Raw genomic sequence first — 17,018 nt, forward strand, 5'->3', positions numbered from 1 at the left:
CAGATAGGATTTAAGAACTGTGTGCAGTCTCATAAACTGAGGGATCTAAAATCAGTACCTGAGCATTCCTGTGAGTTGAGCTCCTGAACATCCACACGTTAACCAGGACATTTAAGGAGCCTAAAGGGAATTAAAATGAATCCCTACATGCACACCCCCCTCCCCTGAACAGTCAACCCTTGAGTGTCCAGTGTTTCTGTAAGAAGCCAAACCAAAGCCACCCTTCCAGCAACTGCTTTTTGTTTGTTGTGTTTTTCCCAAAGCTGCTAAGATACACACTTCCATCCACCTATGCCCCAACAGGTTAGTAGAGAAAAAACTGTAGGCACAAATAAATGAGCCATCACAGGACAGACAGAATTTCCAATTACACAGGACACAAAGAAAGCAGCAACTGCATTATATATCACATTGGGTTCATTTATTTAGACAAATGTAACTGAAATGTGCACAACTTTTAAACTGCAGAAGTGTAGTAAAAATACCATCTTTGTTGCCCCCAATCTTGCAGTTGGAATTCAAAAATTATTCCCATTGGGTTTTCCAGCTACTGTTGAGGTGCACTCACACATGACTAAGCTGCTTCTTTCACAAAAAAAAATACTATACAAGGATTTTGCCAGTGGAAGAATAAAACATTTTTGAGAGATCATATTTATTGTTCCTTACAGCAAGACTTCAGGCTCATTTTTTCTCACCTGGCAGTCTCAGGTAACCCAAACCCATCTTTCTTGCTTTCCTCACACCATGTGAAGTGGCAGATCTGAACCTCAGCTCCAGGTAACTTTTCCATATTCTTGTGTGTGTACACACACACACAAACACAAGAGTTTACTATTTTGGGATATTCCAGAAGAGTTATCAGCAGTCAGGTGCAGCATTTGAAAGGGGCCCCTCCCAGACATGGACAGAGTCTCACTGGAGGCTGTAGGTCTGCTGGGTGTCCCTCACTGAGAGGGTGATGAAGAGGGAGCGCGGATCCTTTCTGTTCCTGCGCACTGTGATCTTTCCTCTCAGGGCCTCTCCTGAAAAAACAAGCAGGAATTGCTCTGGTTACAGTATTGAATCACTCACAGTAACAGCAAAGATGCATTGCATCCATGTTGCATAAGAAACTGCTCCCAATTAACCAGAATTTTAAAAGTCTAAAGAAGTTTAAGTTTTCCACGGTCTTGACAACAAATTTAACTGCAGTTAAATCTGGAGAGGTGCCAAGTTGTGGCTGATGCTTCACTTCTCAGAGGTCCACCCAAATTACTGATATGCCAAATATTTCACTTGTGGCTGGGGAAAACCACTGTACTCCTGGGATATATTCACCATCTTGGATTAAAGCCATGTAGCCACAAAAGCATATTCCCTCCCTGCTGTATGGGCCATGTGCTCTGTATTTGCACTGCATTTCACTTGAATTCTCATCATGTATTTTTTAAATTTGACAGGAAGCTACCACAGAAATCTCTGTGACATTTCAAGTATATATATATTATTAATTGCAGGTTTTGTTTTACAAGCTGTCAGCATCACAACAGTCGAGAGGTATGTCCTTCAGTTACACCCAGAACAAATGCTTTTACACAAAAGGAAAGAACCTAATCTCAATTTCTTTTCAGTCCTTACTAAGGCCTTTCATTTAAGGAATATTTGTAAATTAGGGATATGCAACCCACAAAATAGAAACACACACATTTGTAAATGTGTACATTTAGGAAGTCCACTGCTGGGCCACCCCATCCCACCATTTTAAACCTGCAAGAGCTACATCCTCACAGAGGATTCAGCTGAGGACATGAAAGCAGGCTGTGACCCCACTCTACAGCAGGAAGTCCCCTGCTCCTCTTCCATCAGACCTCCCTTGCCCCACTCATCTTCATCGCTCACACTGCTGCTACTTTTCTATCTCACTGCATCCAAGGCATCTTCCAGCTGCTCATTACTCACTGGGATTTTAAAAGCCACTGTTGATATCCTGATAAAAAGCTTCCTTATTACAAAAAAACAAAACAAATAGTAATTTCAAAACTAAGCTGGTTCCAAATTCAGGAAGCATTTTGGGGGTCTCCATTTGGAACAGTTTGCATCCGCAAACAGAAAACTGACAGAAAGTCCAAATTGTAAATTATAAATGCAGGACATTTTGTTAAAGGTTGCAGTACAAATATCAAAGAAGGCTTAGCTACAGGAATAACTGTGGTACCAAGGATCAGAAGAAAAAAGTAAATTCGATCATTTTGGGGTTTTTTTCATCATGTAAGTTAGCTGGAGATACCACTACAGGACTGACATAACACAATGCAACTTGCAGAGAATTGTGAAACCAGTTTCACAGATTATTTAAACAGAGACAAGTTTGCCAGAGAGAAGGACAAAATAAAGAAAAAAAAGCATTATAGTCCCACTCCAGCTAGGGAGTGGGACTATATTAACCAAATTTAACCTGATTTGAACATATTGATTTTCAAAACTGCTACAAAATGACCTATTTATTTTAACATCCTGTGATAACAATTCAGTAAGACTAAAGAGCCTCTGTAAACTAAAATTCCATGATTTCAATTAATCCATACTTCAATCTTTCCATTTAAAACATTAATACAAAACAATAAAAACAAAGCAGAAACTTAAATATAATTTAATAAATAGCTGACTTCAGAGAACAAAACCTTCAGATTCTGTTTGTAAAGACAGTTAATGAAACAAAGCAATCCATTCATTTTTCCCAGCTATTCCTCACGCTGTAGCCACATTAAATGTGCTTTTTGGAGCAGCCTTTTCCAAGGGCTGAAGCAAACAACAGCAGTAACTGAAAGGCAGTTCTGAACAATTAATCAATGTCATGTAGATAGAAAATGACTGATGTTTTCCCCATTCTCTGTCCTAGGAGCTGCCTGGAGGAAGCTGTCTCTGGGACTCAGCTGCATCACCTTGCTCTTATCACGTTCAGCTGAATGCAAGTAAACCACACAGTGCCACTGCAGTTTGATTAGGACAAAGCTGAATCCATTACCATCCCCTCCCTGCATTTTTATTAGCCCCCAGAGAGGCTCGAAATTTTCCCCCAAATGGAAAAAGCAGAAAAATTCAGGAGAAGTGCTGTGTAAGCTTGGCTAGTACAGGAAAAAAGACATCCCTATGTCCATCCTGACTCCCTGTCACATCATGCATGTCTGACTGCAGCCTCTGCAGTGCCTGTGCTCTGCACACTTCAACCAGTTTATTTTGATTGTGACTTTTACCACCAGTAAAACCATCAGCAATTGCATCTGTCACTTCTGTCTGTGCAAGACAATCACACATGGGACCAGCCTGCAGTCTGTGAGCCAAGGTATCTCTCAGTGCAGAGATCCTCCAGCATCAAGAGTGTTCAGGTCCAAATCATGGCTTTTCAGTCTATAAAGGATTTGATCAAAACCAAACATTCTACACAGTCCCTTGCATGTATATCCATAGCATCCACTTAAAGCCTGGAATGACCCATGGCAATGAGTTTGTAATGTGAGGAACTACCCTGCCCTCCAATACAACTTGGTGTCTCCTCCCTCTTTGATCCCAAAAAAGACTCAAAAGAGTTACCAAAGGCAGCCAGCAATCAAGGTCTTTCAGGTTTCCCCTTCTTTTCTTTCCCTGGAAGAGTTTTATGAAGCTAACAGTGGGACAAGTAAGAACACAACACTCAAACCATTATTTATTCTAAACACCATTAAAATTTAAGAATCTTATGAAAGAGCTCACTGGAATTGTTTCAGAGAGCTGCTAGAAAACTGCAGTGGGCTTTGGGCTGAACACACCTAAATTACTGCACTGCTGGTGAAAAGAACCTTTACAAATCCCCTACAATGTAAAGAACCACTGGGGGGGGTTCTGCCTTCCCAGTCACAAAGCAGCAGGATTTGATATGCTCTGCACAGCAAGGCAGTCCTTGCTGGAAGCTGACAATTTAAACACGATCTACTTTAAATAACTGATGCAACACTGACTTCTAGCATGCAACAGAAAAACAGCAAGTCTCAAAAGCATTACTCTGGGTAGAAAATGGTTTCCACATACCACCTATCTCCTGACAATGGCAAACAAGGAAAGACTGGAACAGTCTGCAGTGGGACCAAGAGCATTTCCCTTAAACTCAGGAATTTACCCTTAATCTTCCCATTCATCCTCTCAAACTGCAGGCACTTGCAGCTGTGCCCAGACTGCCACCTTCCCCTCTGGCCACTTCTCCTACTGAATCTCCAACCCAGTGTGATCCAAGCAGCAGTTTCTGTTCTGAGCAGCAGCCACTGCCTTTTGGCATCACCCAGCTGACCTGTGGAACCCTCCTTCTCAGCTGGCTACTCTCATCAACTGTTTGCCAGCTCCTGGTGCATCACTGTTCACCCTCTGCTGAAACTGTCCTGAGGGTCTGTCTTCTCCATGCATGTTCTGAGTATAGTCTCTGAGGATTTTTTGGACCAAATTGACACTTTTCAACTGCTCAAGAAAGATGGCTGTGAGTTCTTTAAAACTGTTTTCATTTTACAGAGTAACCCCACTGTGGCAGATACAACCCATGCATATCTTCATGATCCCTTTGAATACAGGGCAGTTCAGGAGGGCTACGAGGAATCCTGTGCAACCACTTGACAAATTTGATACCTCAGAATATTGGTAATGTCAAAATTAAGAGACCATCAATAGCAGTGTTCTGGTCTTACATTTTTCTGCATTAGAAATGCTTTGATACAGAACTTTTCTCACCAAAATTCCAGTATGCAGCTATACAAGAGGCAGCTATACAATATAAGAGCTATGGCCACTTATAAGATACTCATGCACATATTTATGTATGATTTTAGACCAGGAACAAGGCTGCTGCAAAGCACTGCCAGCTGAGTGAGGCAAGGCAGGCTTGTATGGCTGCTCCAGGTAAGGTGTGTGCACTGCAGAGATCCCCACACAGCTCGGGCAGCACAGAGAGCTGCCACAGGGAATGATGAAAGCCAGGCCCTCCACCATGCAGAGCTGCAGTGCCCAAACTCACTCACCTAGAACTAGCTTCATTCACCACTTCTTCTACTGGAGATTCTAAACTGTATGGTCTTGTCCCAAGCTTTCCCTCAGCAGCGTGACAAAATTCTGAGAACACCAGATTGTTGTTGCTGTTTGAACCACATTCTCCCACAGCTGAAGAACTTGCAAAGGGAGGCACCCAAAATAGCACATCTGTGTCATCAGTCCATCCAATTTTTCCTGTCCAAATATGGGATTTCTATTATCTTTCAGTGAGACAGAACACCCATGAGAAGAGATTCTCTCGATTTAGTGCCCTCAAACACACACCTAAAAACGTTCCTGAAAAGTCAGCATGATCATTTTAAAATGGAGATTTTGATAAATACAACATAAGACTTGCCGGACTTAGTGTGACCTCAAAATTCAGGTTTTAACATTTACTAGATTTTAAAAGCCAGCATCATTTTTGGAGGTGCCACTTGCAAATAAATGAGACAGATTTCTACAGACACCATGTTGCAGCTGTAGACAGGCAAAACAGACACTAAAATCTTAATTAGGAGCCAAATTATCCAACTGGGATGCACAATATTGAAGTATTTCAGTATAGGATCAAAACATTCAGACAGATTAATCGTGCTAGTGCTGTTTTCCTACTTTTAATAGTTCTGTCTAAGTAGACAAATCAACATTCTTTCAGTTTGTAAATTTACAAACAGCTTTCCAATTACAGAGACGAGGGAGCTAAAGATCATCAAGGATTTTACAGGAGCTTAGTCATGTGAGTTCTGCTCCAGCTTTGATGTGCTAGCCCCTTTAACACCATAGAAAAACAAATCAAGGTTTTATTTTCACTGCAAGGCAATATCAAAAGCACACAATGTTGACAATAGGCTGTTTAATTGCTAATAGAATTTGCCTGCATACAGAGCTGGGTTTTAACTTAAGGCATTGTTATTGAAAAGATTCTGTGAGCCCTTTAAAATAATTTTTGTAAGCATTTGATTTATTTAGTAAATTCTTGAGACAACCAAATGAGAATGATGTGATTTTTTGTTTGCTTAGCAGGAATATTTCAACAAACAGAAGGAAGAGACTCATTTTTGGACCATTGAGGAGAAAAAGATACTGCTTTGGATCTCAATTTCCATCTTCAAAATAAGGACATGTTCAAGCTATTAAAAGGGCTCTAAGAGAAGGTTTGTACTCTGTAGGGAGTCTACAATACATCACTGTTTTGTCTGAGAAAACCCAGGATATATTGCTTCTTTCTCCAGTTTCATTTTAATTGCTTGCCAAACAGTTAAAGCATATCCAACATGCTGATGCTATTTCGTTTCACTTGACTGAAAATCAGCTTCAAGTCTCTTGTCACAGTCCATGAGGAAGAAAACTGGTTTTTCAGAACACACGAGTAGTGAGAGGCTATCCCCCAGTCACACATTATATCCACAGAAGTGAACAGCAATTAGCCATTAAATATATCAGTTTGCATTTATCCATGATACACAAAGCTACCTACCACAGGTATCAAACTGAAACTCAGTGGCAAATAATCAGTGTTAATTAGGTGTGGATTTTATTGCCTCACTGTCCAGACCTTTGGACCCAGAATGAACCTCTCCCACTCCATCCCAGAGATGTACAAACATCATACATGGAGTGCAGGCTGCAGCAGGACCAGCAAAGGAGGCAGGATGAGCTCCAAGACCCATCCTTTGGCTTGCAACTGCTCAATTCTGCTATCAGTAGAATAGATCAAAACATTCAGTCCTTTTTATGGCTGAGAAAATAGATCTATTTTTACAACAAATACCCTGGCATCAAACAGCTGAGAAAATTAGCTAGTTCATACTGCAGAACAAAACAATTTTGCCATGGCATAAAAGAGCATTTCCAGTTAAATACCCAGCAGGTTTGGATATCTGAAAGCTCAACCTCTTTTACAGAGCAAAACCAAATACAATCAGTGCTTTATAACCACTCCAGGCATGGCCCCAAAAGCTATAAAGCATCTGATAAGGGATGCTTTCAGTCAGCCTTACTATTTTACTCAGAACTAAAAATCTGAGGGAACCATTTTTCTTCACTGGGGAAAAACAGCCACTGCCCTGTCTGAAAGATGCTTTCAAAACAAGAAAACAATTTAAAAAAATGTGTTTTCCACTAGCAAAGTCTTCTTTCACAACCTATAGAAAAGCTACAAGCGAATGCCATCATGGTAACACTGCTCAAATTGCATTATTTCTGTTTATTTTCCAACATTTACTAGAAAAAAAGAAGAGTTTATCTTGACCAATGGCATTCTGGCTTGGATCTGCAGTAGTGTGGCCAGCAGGACCAGGGCAGTGACTGTCCCCCTGTTGTGGGCACTGCTGAGGCCCCACCTTGAATCCTGGGGTCAGTTTTTGGCTCCTCTCCACAAGAAAGACTTTGAGGTGCTGGAGTGTGTCCAGAGAGGAGATTGAGCTGGGGCAGGCTTTGGAGCACAAGTTTGATGAGAGGTGGCTGAGGGAGCTTGGGGGGGCCCAACCTAAAGGAAAGAAGGCTCAGGGCTCTCTACAGCCCTACAGGGCTCTCTGCAAGTCCCTGCAAGGAGCTTGTAGCCAGGTGGGAGCTGGTCTTCTCCCAGGTAATGAGCAACAGGACAAGAGGAAATGGCCTCAGGCTGCACCAGGAGAGGTTTAGATTGGACATTAGGAAAAATTTCTTCATGGAAAGGGTTGTAAAGTACTGGAACAGGCTGCCCAGGGAACTGCAGACGTGTCACCCAGTGACATGGTTTAGTGGTGTGCTGGGAAGGATGAAGGTTTGACAAGGAAGTCTCACAGATATGGATGCTTGGCAGAAAGATTTTTGAATGTAGAGTCTGAAGAAGGAATAGAGATGGAAGCAAGTTTTGATAGAGAAGAAAAGAATTGCTGAGCCAGTCTCACTGGATAACCAAGGAGCAAAGGATGTGTTAGTTAGAAGGGGTTTTTATGGCTTAGAGCAAAGGATAAACCCACCCCAAACAAGAAGATGTTTTTACCAAGCACAAAGAGAGCACAGGCAAACAAGGCAGCAAATGCTGCAGGTAGAAAAAGGTCTCAGAATTTTCCACTGCAAGAAAACTGAAAACCAACTTCTAGCTTAAACTGTAATGTACTGACTGTTAGTGATTGGGGAACAGTGACATGAATATGGTAATTACAGGAGTTATGATAGGCTATAGGTAATAGTTAAGGTATAGATTGGTTCTACTGTATGAAGATGCTCAGCAAAGAGAAGTCTAGAATGCAATGTAACCAAAAGAAAAGTCTAGAATGCAATGTAACCAAAAGAAAAGTCTATAATGCATTGTAACCAAAAGGAAAGTCTAGAATGCATTGTAACCAAAAGAAAAGTATAGAATGCATTGTGACCAAAAGAAAAGTATAGAATGCATTGTAACCAAAAGGAAAGTCTAGAATGCATTGTAACCAAACCCAAAGGGTCTCCAGGCCTGCCTGCAGTTGGAGCTGACAGCTGTAGGCACAGCTCTGTCTCCCATGACCCTGGACTGCTGTAAGCTCTTGGATGGAATAAACTGCATTTTGGATACAATAAACTGCATTTTGGAGAGCCCCTGAAGTCCCACATCCCCCATTCAGGCTCTTACAGTGGTGTCCTTGGAAGTGCTGGGTTAATGACTTGACTCAATGATCCTAAAGGTCTCTTCCAACCTTAATGCTTCTATGAATATATTTAGTCAAAAGTGCATCTTCTTTGATGTTTCTCCAATTGCCATAATGTATTTCTGAATCTAAGAATTTCTACAGAGGGCTGATGAATACCAGTAAACACAGGGATGGATGGAAAGGCTTCAAATGATGCAAATATGTTTAATCTAATACAGTTACTTTTGGCTCCAGTTCATTTGCACTGAGGAAAGCCCTTCTGAAGACAAGGCTTCCCTAAAAGCTCAGGGCACTCAGAGTGGAGCTCAGTCCAACATGCCAGGCTCAATGAGGAGTGGTAACAAGCAGTGCTAATTCATGAACAAGTGGGACAAGAGAAACAGCTGGAAGTGCACGTTGAAATAGACTGGAAAATGAGCTTGAACAGTTTGTTTAGTTGAGAAAATGGAAAGACTGAAGGAACAAAAAAATTTGGCTAATGACAAATTCTCAAGATGAATATTCAAGTCACTATTTAGACAAAGAGAAGAATATAAAAAAGGAAGATAGGGAAATCTGTACTTATAACAACATGTCTTGAGGAGAAATATTTTTGGAACAATGAAGGAGAAGGATCAAAGACCAGATATCAAGAGAGGGAATGGTTTTTCCAGGAAAATCACGTAAATTAACATGCATACTATGTTAGTATCAGGAAGCACCTTCTGCACGATGGGCTTATGTCATCAATGACCAACAAATATTCTACAGAAATTAGGACTGGGATTACAAAAGAAAAGGAAACTACATCAGGAGTTTCTCTCAATCTTCCTGAACACTAGAAGCAAAAGGCAGACAATCCTAGATATAAGTGGTAACTTCATGTAAGATATAAAACCAGACAGAATGGGCAAAAGGGTGGCAAAGGGGAATTCAAGTAATTCGAAAGAGAAGGAGACAAGCAGAAAGAAAGAGAAACAGCTGTAACAAGATTTGTTATGGGAATCATGTTAAGAAATACGAGCTAATAAAAAGGAAGGAAGGAAGGAAGGAGTTACAGCACAAGTGATCTTGAAGGTCAAGTTGGTTGTGTTCACACAAGCAGAGCACATTGTTTCTGCAGCTGCCTTCACAAAGTCACCACACCCAGACCAGAACTCCAGGCTGGGGTACACCTCCCAGTAATTTCACACAGTTGAGAAATGTCAAATGATCTCTGTAATGTGAAATAATGTGCATATTTTAATAAATGTCATTGCGCTTTTAAAAAAATTCACTCTGTGACATTGAGATTTAATGAGCAGCAGCAAGGAGATCTTAGTCAGCCTTGTCTAGAAAGAGAATCTGAAGAGAACACAAGGCAAGTACAAAGAATGCACCAACGCATGGGTGCACCCCAAGAAGTGACAGGACTTAAGAAAGTGCAAATAAAAATTGTTTAAGAATAAAAAGTCAAAGCATGAAAGACAGAAGTGATTTGTCAGATATCACAAAGCTCAGGGCCTCTAGGAAAGAAGCTCCTGGTAAAAAGTTGTCATGTCTGGTAGCTGGAAGAGGCAACTGTAAAAGCACTTCAATTGAGTGTAGAAGCATCCACACAACTTTTTCTATGCTTTCCTCCCAATATGCCTGATCTATTTACAAACTGTTCAGGTCAGGGTCACACATTACCATGAGTTTATTAACTGACCAGCAAAAATGAGCCCCATTCTGAGGCTCCTCCTTTGGTTCTGCTAGTCTGTAAAGAAAAGGGGCTCCCAAAGACAACTGATCCATCACTGGGTGAGAGTTTAACAGTGCTGAGTAAATATCTGGTGGCCAAATGGACACAAATAAAACAACAGCATCAAAATGTAACTGCTCCATTTCCTTGGATTGTAAGAAGTCTGTGAGAGTCTGAAAGAAAGTTCTACAGGAACAGGAGGTTAAGGCCTGTTGATCTGTTGCATGTCCATCCTCTTGCATGACCATTCAATGAGGGTCATGGATATACCTGTGTCTATAAAGCAAGGAGTATTTGACTACTTGTACAAAATGTGCTTTCAAGACTTCAAGAATAGAACTAATTCAACCACTAACAAGCATCATTATAGTCTTCAAAACCTCACCTCAACAGTTTATCATCTGAATTTTGCTTATCCCTGATGACAACGAAAACCCTTCTACTCACATCAAATTCAAGGTGAAACTTATTACAGTACTTGAACATTTTATAAAAATTTACAGTGTATCAAGCAAACCTATTCAATACTTCAAGTTCATGGCTGTGAGTTCTTTAAAACTGTTTTCATTTTACAGAGTAACTCCACTGTGGCACATACAAACCATGCATATATTCATAATATATGCATGGGTTTTAAATTAAAATTTTAAAATTTTAATTAAATACAGGACAGCTCAGGAGGGCTACGAGGAATCCTGTGCAACCACTTGACAAATTTGATACTTCAGAATATTAGTAATGTCAAAATTAAGAGAATATCAATAGCAGTGTTCTGGTCTTACATTTTTCTGCATCAGAAATGCTTTGATACAGAACTCTTCTCACCAAAATTCCAGTATGCAGCTATACAAGTATAAGAGATATGCCCACTTGCAAGATACTTACGCGTATATTTATGTATAATTTGAAACCAGAATTTTGTATGCAGATACTTCCCTGGTTTGATGAGAGAAAAAAAATCCTTCAACAGCAGCTGAAAGATTTATTTACTAGCTCTTTTTGAACTTGAAATTTATGTAATTTTTGAAGTATTTTATATCTAGCTTTAATGGTAACAGCACTGTAACACAACTACTGTTGCACCCCAACTGAATTTAAATATACCTGCTTCTACAGGAATTGGCTTCTCCAGGAGAAAAATTGTCTGTTTCCAGTGTGTTTTGGTACACTGGGGACCAGTTGAAAATAAGACCTGCAATGGGAGAGTTCAAGAGTTTGATTAAAAACAATCTTTTTCATATCACACCACATCAATCAATTACCAAACACAGATGCATATGCAATCTTTGGTACAGCAAAACAGACTCACTGCCAAACACCTTGACACAAAATAAAATCCTCATCTCTCAAAGACATTTTTAAAATGCATAACTCCAAATGCTCACCTTGTTATGGCAGTTCTTCTCAAAAAATACATCAAAGTAACCAGCAATTGCCTATAAAAAAGAGGTGAAAATGTTAATACGATAAAGGAATAACAGTGACACTCAAGAAAAATTCTGATTCATATATGCATTTATTGGAATTTCTACTTCTTTTCAAGTGCTTACCAAGAGGAACAAGCTTATATTTATGCTTTCAAGTATGCTGGAAATCCTAGGTTAAAAAAAAAAAAAAGCTGCCATTATACCTTTGCTCTACTTGAGAATATTCAGCCCACTGTAAGTGCATTTTATTACACATCAGATCTTAGTATGAATTTCCAAAACAACCCACACACCTTAACTACAACCAGAAAAAAGCCTTTCAGATGTGCAAACCCACAAGCACAAAACTCAGTCCTTCTCCTGCCCATGACCCTCAGTAAACTCACACCAAGTGTCCCTCCCACAAGGGATTCTGCAGGATTTGTTCACTCCCTGTGTGGCTAAACAGGAATTTCCACAGAAGCTTCCTGTGAACAGAGGCAGAGCACAACCAGGCAGGGAATCCTTTTCTTCCTCTACTACACACACAGATAAAGAAAAACATTCACAAATGCTTCCTGCTGGCCCTTCCAGCAGCTAATCAATTCTAACAGTAACTCTCCATATGACTTCTTCTCTGTTCCTCCTGCCATCCCACTCCTAACAGCCACAGCCTCTCTCTTCAGTGCCTAATTCATTAGTGGGACTTTTCTTCCAGTTTGAATAGGAAAAGAAATCATAGACTACTTTGGGTTGGAAGGGGCCTAAAAGATCATCTTGTTCCAAGCCCTGTGCTATGGGCAGGGACAACTTCCACCAAGCCAGGTTGCTCCATCCTCATCCAACCTCACCCTGAACACTTCCAGAGCTTCTCTGGGCAATCTGTGCCAGTCCCACACCACCCTCACAGGGAAGAATTTCTTCCTAATACTAAGAGATATAAAATGTTTACACACAAAACACTATATTGACACCATCCCTCAATTCAGTCTTTCAACACTGGACTGCTTTCTTGACAAGAAAATGCCTTGTTAGAGTCCCAGAAACCCAAATAAACAATGGGAAGATGCTAATAAAACATCCACCTCAGTTTCACCTGTGAAATCCTGTCCATGCTTACCTTTATTTGCTTTCTCCTGTCCTGTGAAAAGGCTAAAGCACATCAGACCCTGGTACCAAGGCAGTTGTGCTTTTCTATCACATCAGCCTGAAGAAATAACCCAAAGAGAGTTTTTGAGTAACCACAGTGAGCTGAAGTTACTCAGCTGGGGACTCTCTCCATCCCTGCCATGGGAGGAAGGGACTCTCCCCCATCAGCTGCATCCAAAGAAAGTAATGATGCAGTGATGTCCCATGAAAACTCACTGCAAACAACCCACTGCAACCTCTCTCTTACTGCACCAGGCTTCTTCCCCTAAGCCACCACCAGGAAACTGGTTGTTCTGAAAAGCTAAAAAGGACAGTTTCTATAGCACATCCTTCATGTAGATTCACACAAGATAGTGATGGAAAAAAAAGTAAAACATGTTTACAGAATTAGGGAACAGGGTTTTAACACTATGTAATGTATCATATGAGTAAGTCATTCTGGTATTTTTCCTCTCTAGTCCAAATCCAAAACAGATGTTGCCAACACAATGAAGAATAAAATACATGAAACCAGTAAAACTATGCTAAAGTACCTGCTTTTCAACAAAGGGCACTCCAGACAAGCCTGGCAAGTTCCAAACTCCAATGTGGCTAAAGGATTACAATACAAAGCAAACCATGGAGACACTGAGAGCCCTTCATGACAAATGAGCATCAGACAGTGGAAACAGCAACTCTTCCTGCCCTTTAGTGAAGTCCTATCAGTCAATCTGAGAATCTCATTCCTAAGTGAATTAAAGCCTTGTCTCTAATATGCCTTTTGAGTACAGACTGAGAAGGTTTTGACAAAGTTCTATTGACCCATCAGACTACTTTTATTGATGCACAATCTTTTCTGGACATTAGTCAGAGATCTAGCAAGTCATATAAAATATTTTTCAACCATCAGCTCAATACTGCTGGTACACTTACAAATAAGAATTAGGATGTGATTACTGCAGGAGAACAAAGTTGTGACAACAAAAATAAATCGAGGAGAAAATAAAAAAACCTGGCTTCCAGAGAAAAGGAGCCAATCAAGCTACATCTTGGATCAAAAAGCCAAGAGCTCCAGGCAGACAGACCTAGCTAAGGTGAATGCAAATGTTCATACACTTGTAACAAGAGGTGACAGAAACACCCTACATGCTACCCTGAGAAAAGGCTCCAGAGAACTAATTTCTGGGGTCAAGTTCAGGTTGAAAAGTTACAAGCAAAGAAAGTGTTCCCTGCTGCCTCACCTGTGTTAAGGGAAACAGGATTTGTACCTTTTGTAAATTACTAGCTAAATAACTATTTTATTCTTTACAGTATCAGTCGTTTCCCTATCTGAAACAACCTGAAACAATGACTTTGAATAGCTAATCCAGAGCATTAATAATAATTACAACACATCACAAAGATCACCTTAATCAGAGCTCCAGGGATTACAGAGAACAAGAGCTCTACATTGACCCATTAATTTCTTCATGTTATGTTCCAAAATGGATAGTTGTCCTTCAATATTGAACACTGAAATATTTGTTGAGCCAGAAGAAACCAAAAATAGAAAAATATTATTGCTCAAGTTCCTGAGGAAATGCTCCTATGAACAGCTCTGGGAATTCCTCAAAATTTTGTCAGTTAAAACTGGGCAGTGGAGGCACCCCAAAACTGAAACACACACTCAGGTGAGTTGTGTCAAGAGACAACTCCTGCCCTGTTTAGCTGAACAGAAATTATATTTTTTAAGTTAAATACATTGAGGGGAGAGCTTGAATGACATTTTGAAAACTAACTGTAAGAGCACATATTGCAATTGAGAAATCTAATGAGTATCTTTCATTAATAACTTTCAAAATGTTTTTGAGCCAATTCAAAGAACCAACCACACACACACTTGTTTTGATGATTTCCTTCTGAAACTGGTTACAACTATACAATTAGTTTTTACCAACAGTGTGTTTAATCTCCATCTCTCATATTTTAAACCTTTGGGAAAATAAGAAGTCTAATACCAAACCCAGTAGTTACTGACCACCTGCAGCTATTCTACAAGCCAATTACAGCTGAGGAAATCCAAAAAAGCAAAAAAGCACTGAATTAATATACTCCACTTTGATGCACATAGCCATGGCTTACCGTTTAAAAATAAAAAACTGAAAACATTTAAAGCTGCTGTTCAACAAAGTTATCTGCAAATTTCCAGGGAACAATATCCATCTCAACTCCATGCCAAAGCCTCCCAGGAACATCCAGCCTTCTTTTCCTCTCCCTGATTTCACATGCAAGATTTTGTTTGATAGATTGCATGTGTTGCCCTGCCAGTAACATCAGCCTGAATGGTACCCAATTTATCTAAATTAGACATTATTTTCATGAAGTAAGCTCAGTTTTATTTCTGAACATACACCCTATAGGAGGTATTAAATTCACCAGCTGTTCTTGAGAAACTGATTGCTTTGTATGGTCCTCCATAGTTTGTGTATATTCATATATACTCATTCAAACACAAGGCTATGCTTAAAATTTCAATTATATTGGCAGTGTTCTGAGATCTTTCTGCTTTTGAGCTGTTTTGTCATGTTTTGTCTGCCCCAAGGCAAAGGGATCTCAAGGCAGCTACACAGATACCTACAGACTCCTCCCAAAGAGCACACCCAGCCTTCCTAAACCCACCAGGTGGTTCTGCAGAATGACACAGGAAAGACTTGGAGGTACTGGAGAGGCTTCACAGAAAGGAATGGAGCTGGGCCAGGGTCTGGAGCACAAATCTGATCAGGAGGAGCTGAGGAGGCTGGGGGGGTTTAGTCTGGGAAAAAGGAAGCTCAGAGGGGACATTCTCACTCTCTACAACTCCCTAAAAACAGGCCTTGAGAAAATGGCCCCAAGTGGCACCAAGGGAGTTTAGACTGGATATTAGGAAAATATCCTCACCAAAAGGGCTGTTGTCAGGACCCAGGACATTGCTCTGGCTGCCCTGAAGGACTCCAGACCCTGGCAGGGGCTCAGGGACCTTGGCACAGAGTCAAAGACACCTGTGCCTTCCATTTTAGCCCATGGAAACAATTCCCAACTTTGTGTGAGGAGTTACAAGCCACAAGGGTTTGAGTAGAATGAGAGTGAATTTGTCCCAGGGTGGAAAAGTAGAATTTTGGGGTTTTAGAATGGGGGTTCAAGAGGCAAGATGGAGGAATCTGGGCATGTCCTGTCCTTCTCCTTGTCCTTGTCCTCCATCTTCTGCTGTGATGGTGGCACTTCTGGATTGGTTTAGGGTAGAGACAGACTGCCTAACATAGGTGATGGGTATTGGGAAATTATTGTAAATAAAGCACAGGTGGTTCTTAGTATAAAAAGCCAACACCACCCCATGGGCAGGGAGTGTGCCACAGCCCAACCTGCTGGACAGATCTCAGCAGGTCAGAGAAGGAATGGAATAGACAAGAGAAAATAAACAGCCTTGAAAAGCAGAACCCAGGAATCCTGACTTCTTTGGTTGCAGGGCTGGGAGAAAAGAGACTTTCTAACACCTTGGGGCAGAAACCCGAGAGGCTGTCAGGTATTGATTGGAACAGACAGTCCAGGGAAGTGGTGGGGTCACCATCCTGGAGTTATTAAAGTCATGTCAATGTGGCACCTGGGGACAGGGTTTAGGGCTGGACTTAGAAGTGCTGGGTTAGAGGTTGGACTCAATGATCTTGAAGGTCTTTTGCAATTAAAGAATTCTATGTATGCCTCCAGAAAAGTATCAAAGGGCACAGAGACACAACACAGTTCTAATTATTTGTCCTCTCAGCATTTTGCAAAAGCCTTGATTAAAACCATTAGAATTTCTGCTTTACATAAAGCAGTGGGAGTCACAGAATATTCTGGGCTGCAAGGGACACACAAGGATCATTGAGCTCATGGCCCATGTGGGATTAATGCCTCAACCTTGGCATTATGAGCACTGTTCCTGACCAACTGAGCCAACGGTTCAGTCTTCCTTGAAAGAGCTCTGCAAAACTAAAATCTCTGACAGCATCACACGGGTCTGTTTCAACACACTCCAAAAACCCCTAAACCAAAACAACCACCACCACTCTCAAGCTGTATTAGTGTAAGCCCTGCACCACTTCAGAAACTGATGTGTTGCTAAAAACTGACACAAACCAA

The 17,018-nt window shown here is 40.8% G+C and overlaps 1 protein-coding gene across 2 annotated transcripts in view; it reads right to left on the bottom strand.

Moving 5' to 3' along the window:
• Positions 1-399: 399 nt before the first annotated feature.
• PRMT3 (protein arginine methyltransferase 3) overlaps positions 400-17,018 on the bottom strand; it is a 57,782-nt gene continuing 41,163 nt past the window's right edge. Inside the window, exons 13-15 of one of the 2 annotated variants that reach the window (XM_071417133.1) lie at positions 11,736-11,786; positions 11,455-11,542; positions 400-1,025 (exon numbers count right to left, since the gene is read on the bottom strand). In XM_071417133.1, coding sequence (XP_071273234.1) covers positions 916-1,025; positions 11,455-11,542; positions 11,736-11,786 — 249 coding nt within the window. In that variant the 3' untranslated portion in view covers positions 400-915. Of the gene's footprint in view, positions 1,026-11,453; positions 11,543-11,735; positions 11,787-17,018 lie in introns of those variants that run through there. The other variant, XR_011676847.1, reaches the window with a different exon arrangement.

This window comes from Agelaius tricolor, unplaced genomic scaffold, assembly GCF_023055355.1.
Source record: "Agelaius tricolor isolate 1412-34295 unplaced genomic scaffold, bAgeTri1.0.p SCAF_67, whole genome shotgun sequence".
NCBI lineage: Eukaryota > Metazoa > Chordata > Aves > Passeriformes > Icteridae > Agelaius > Agelaius tricolor.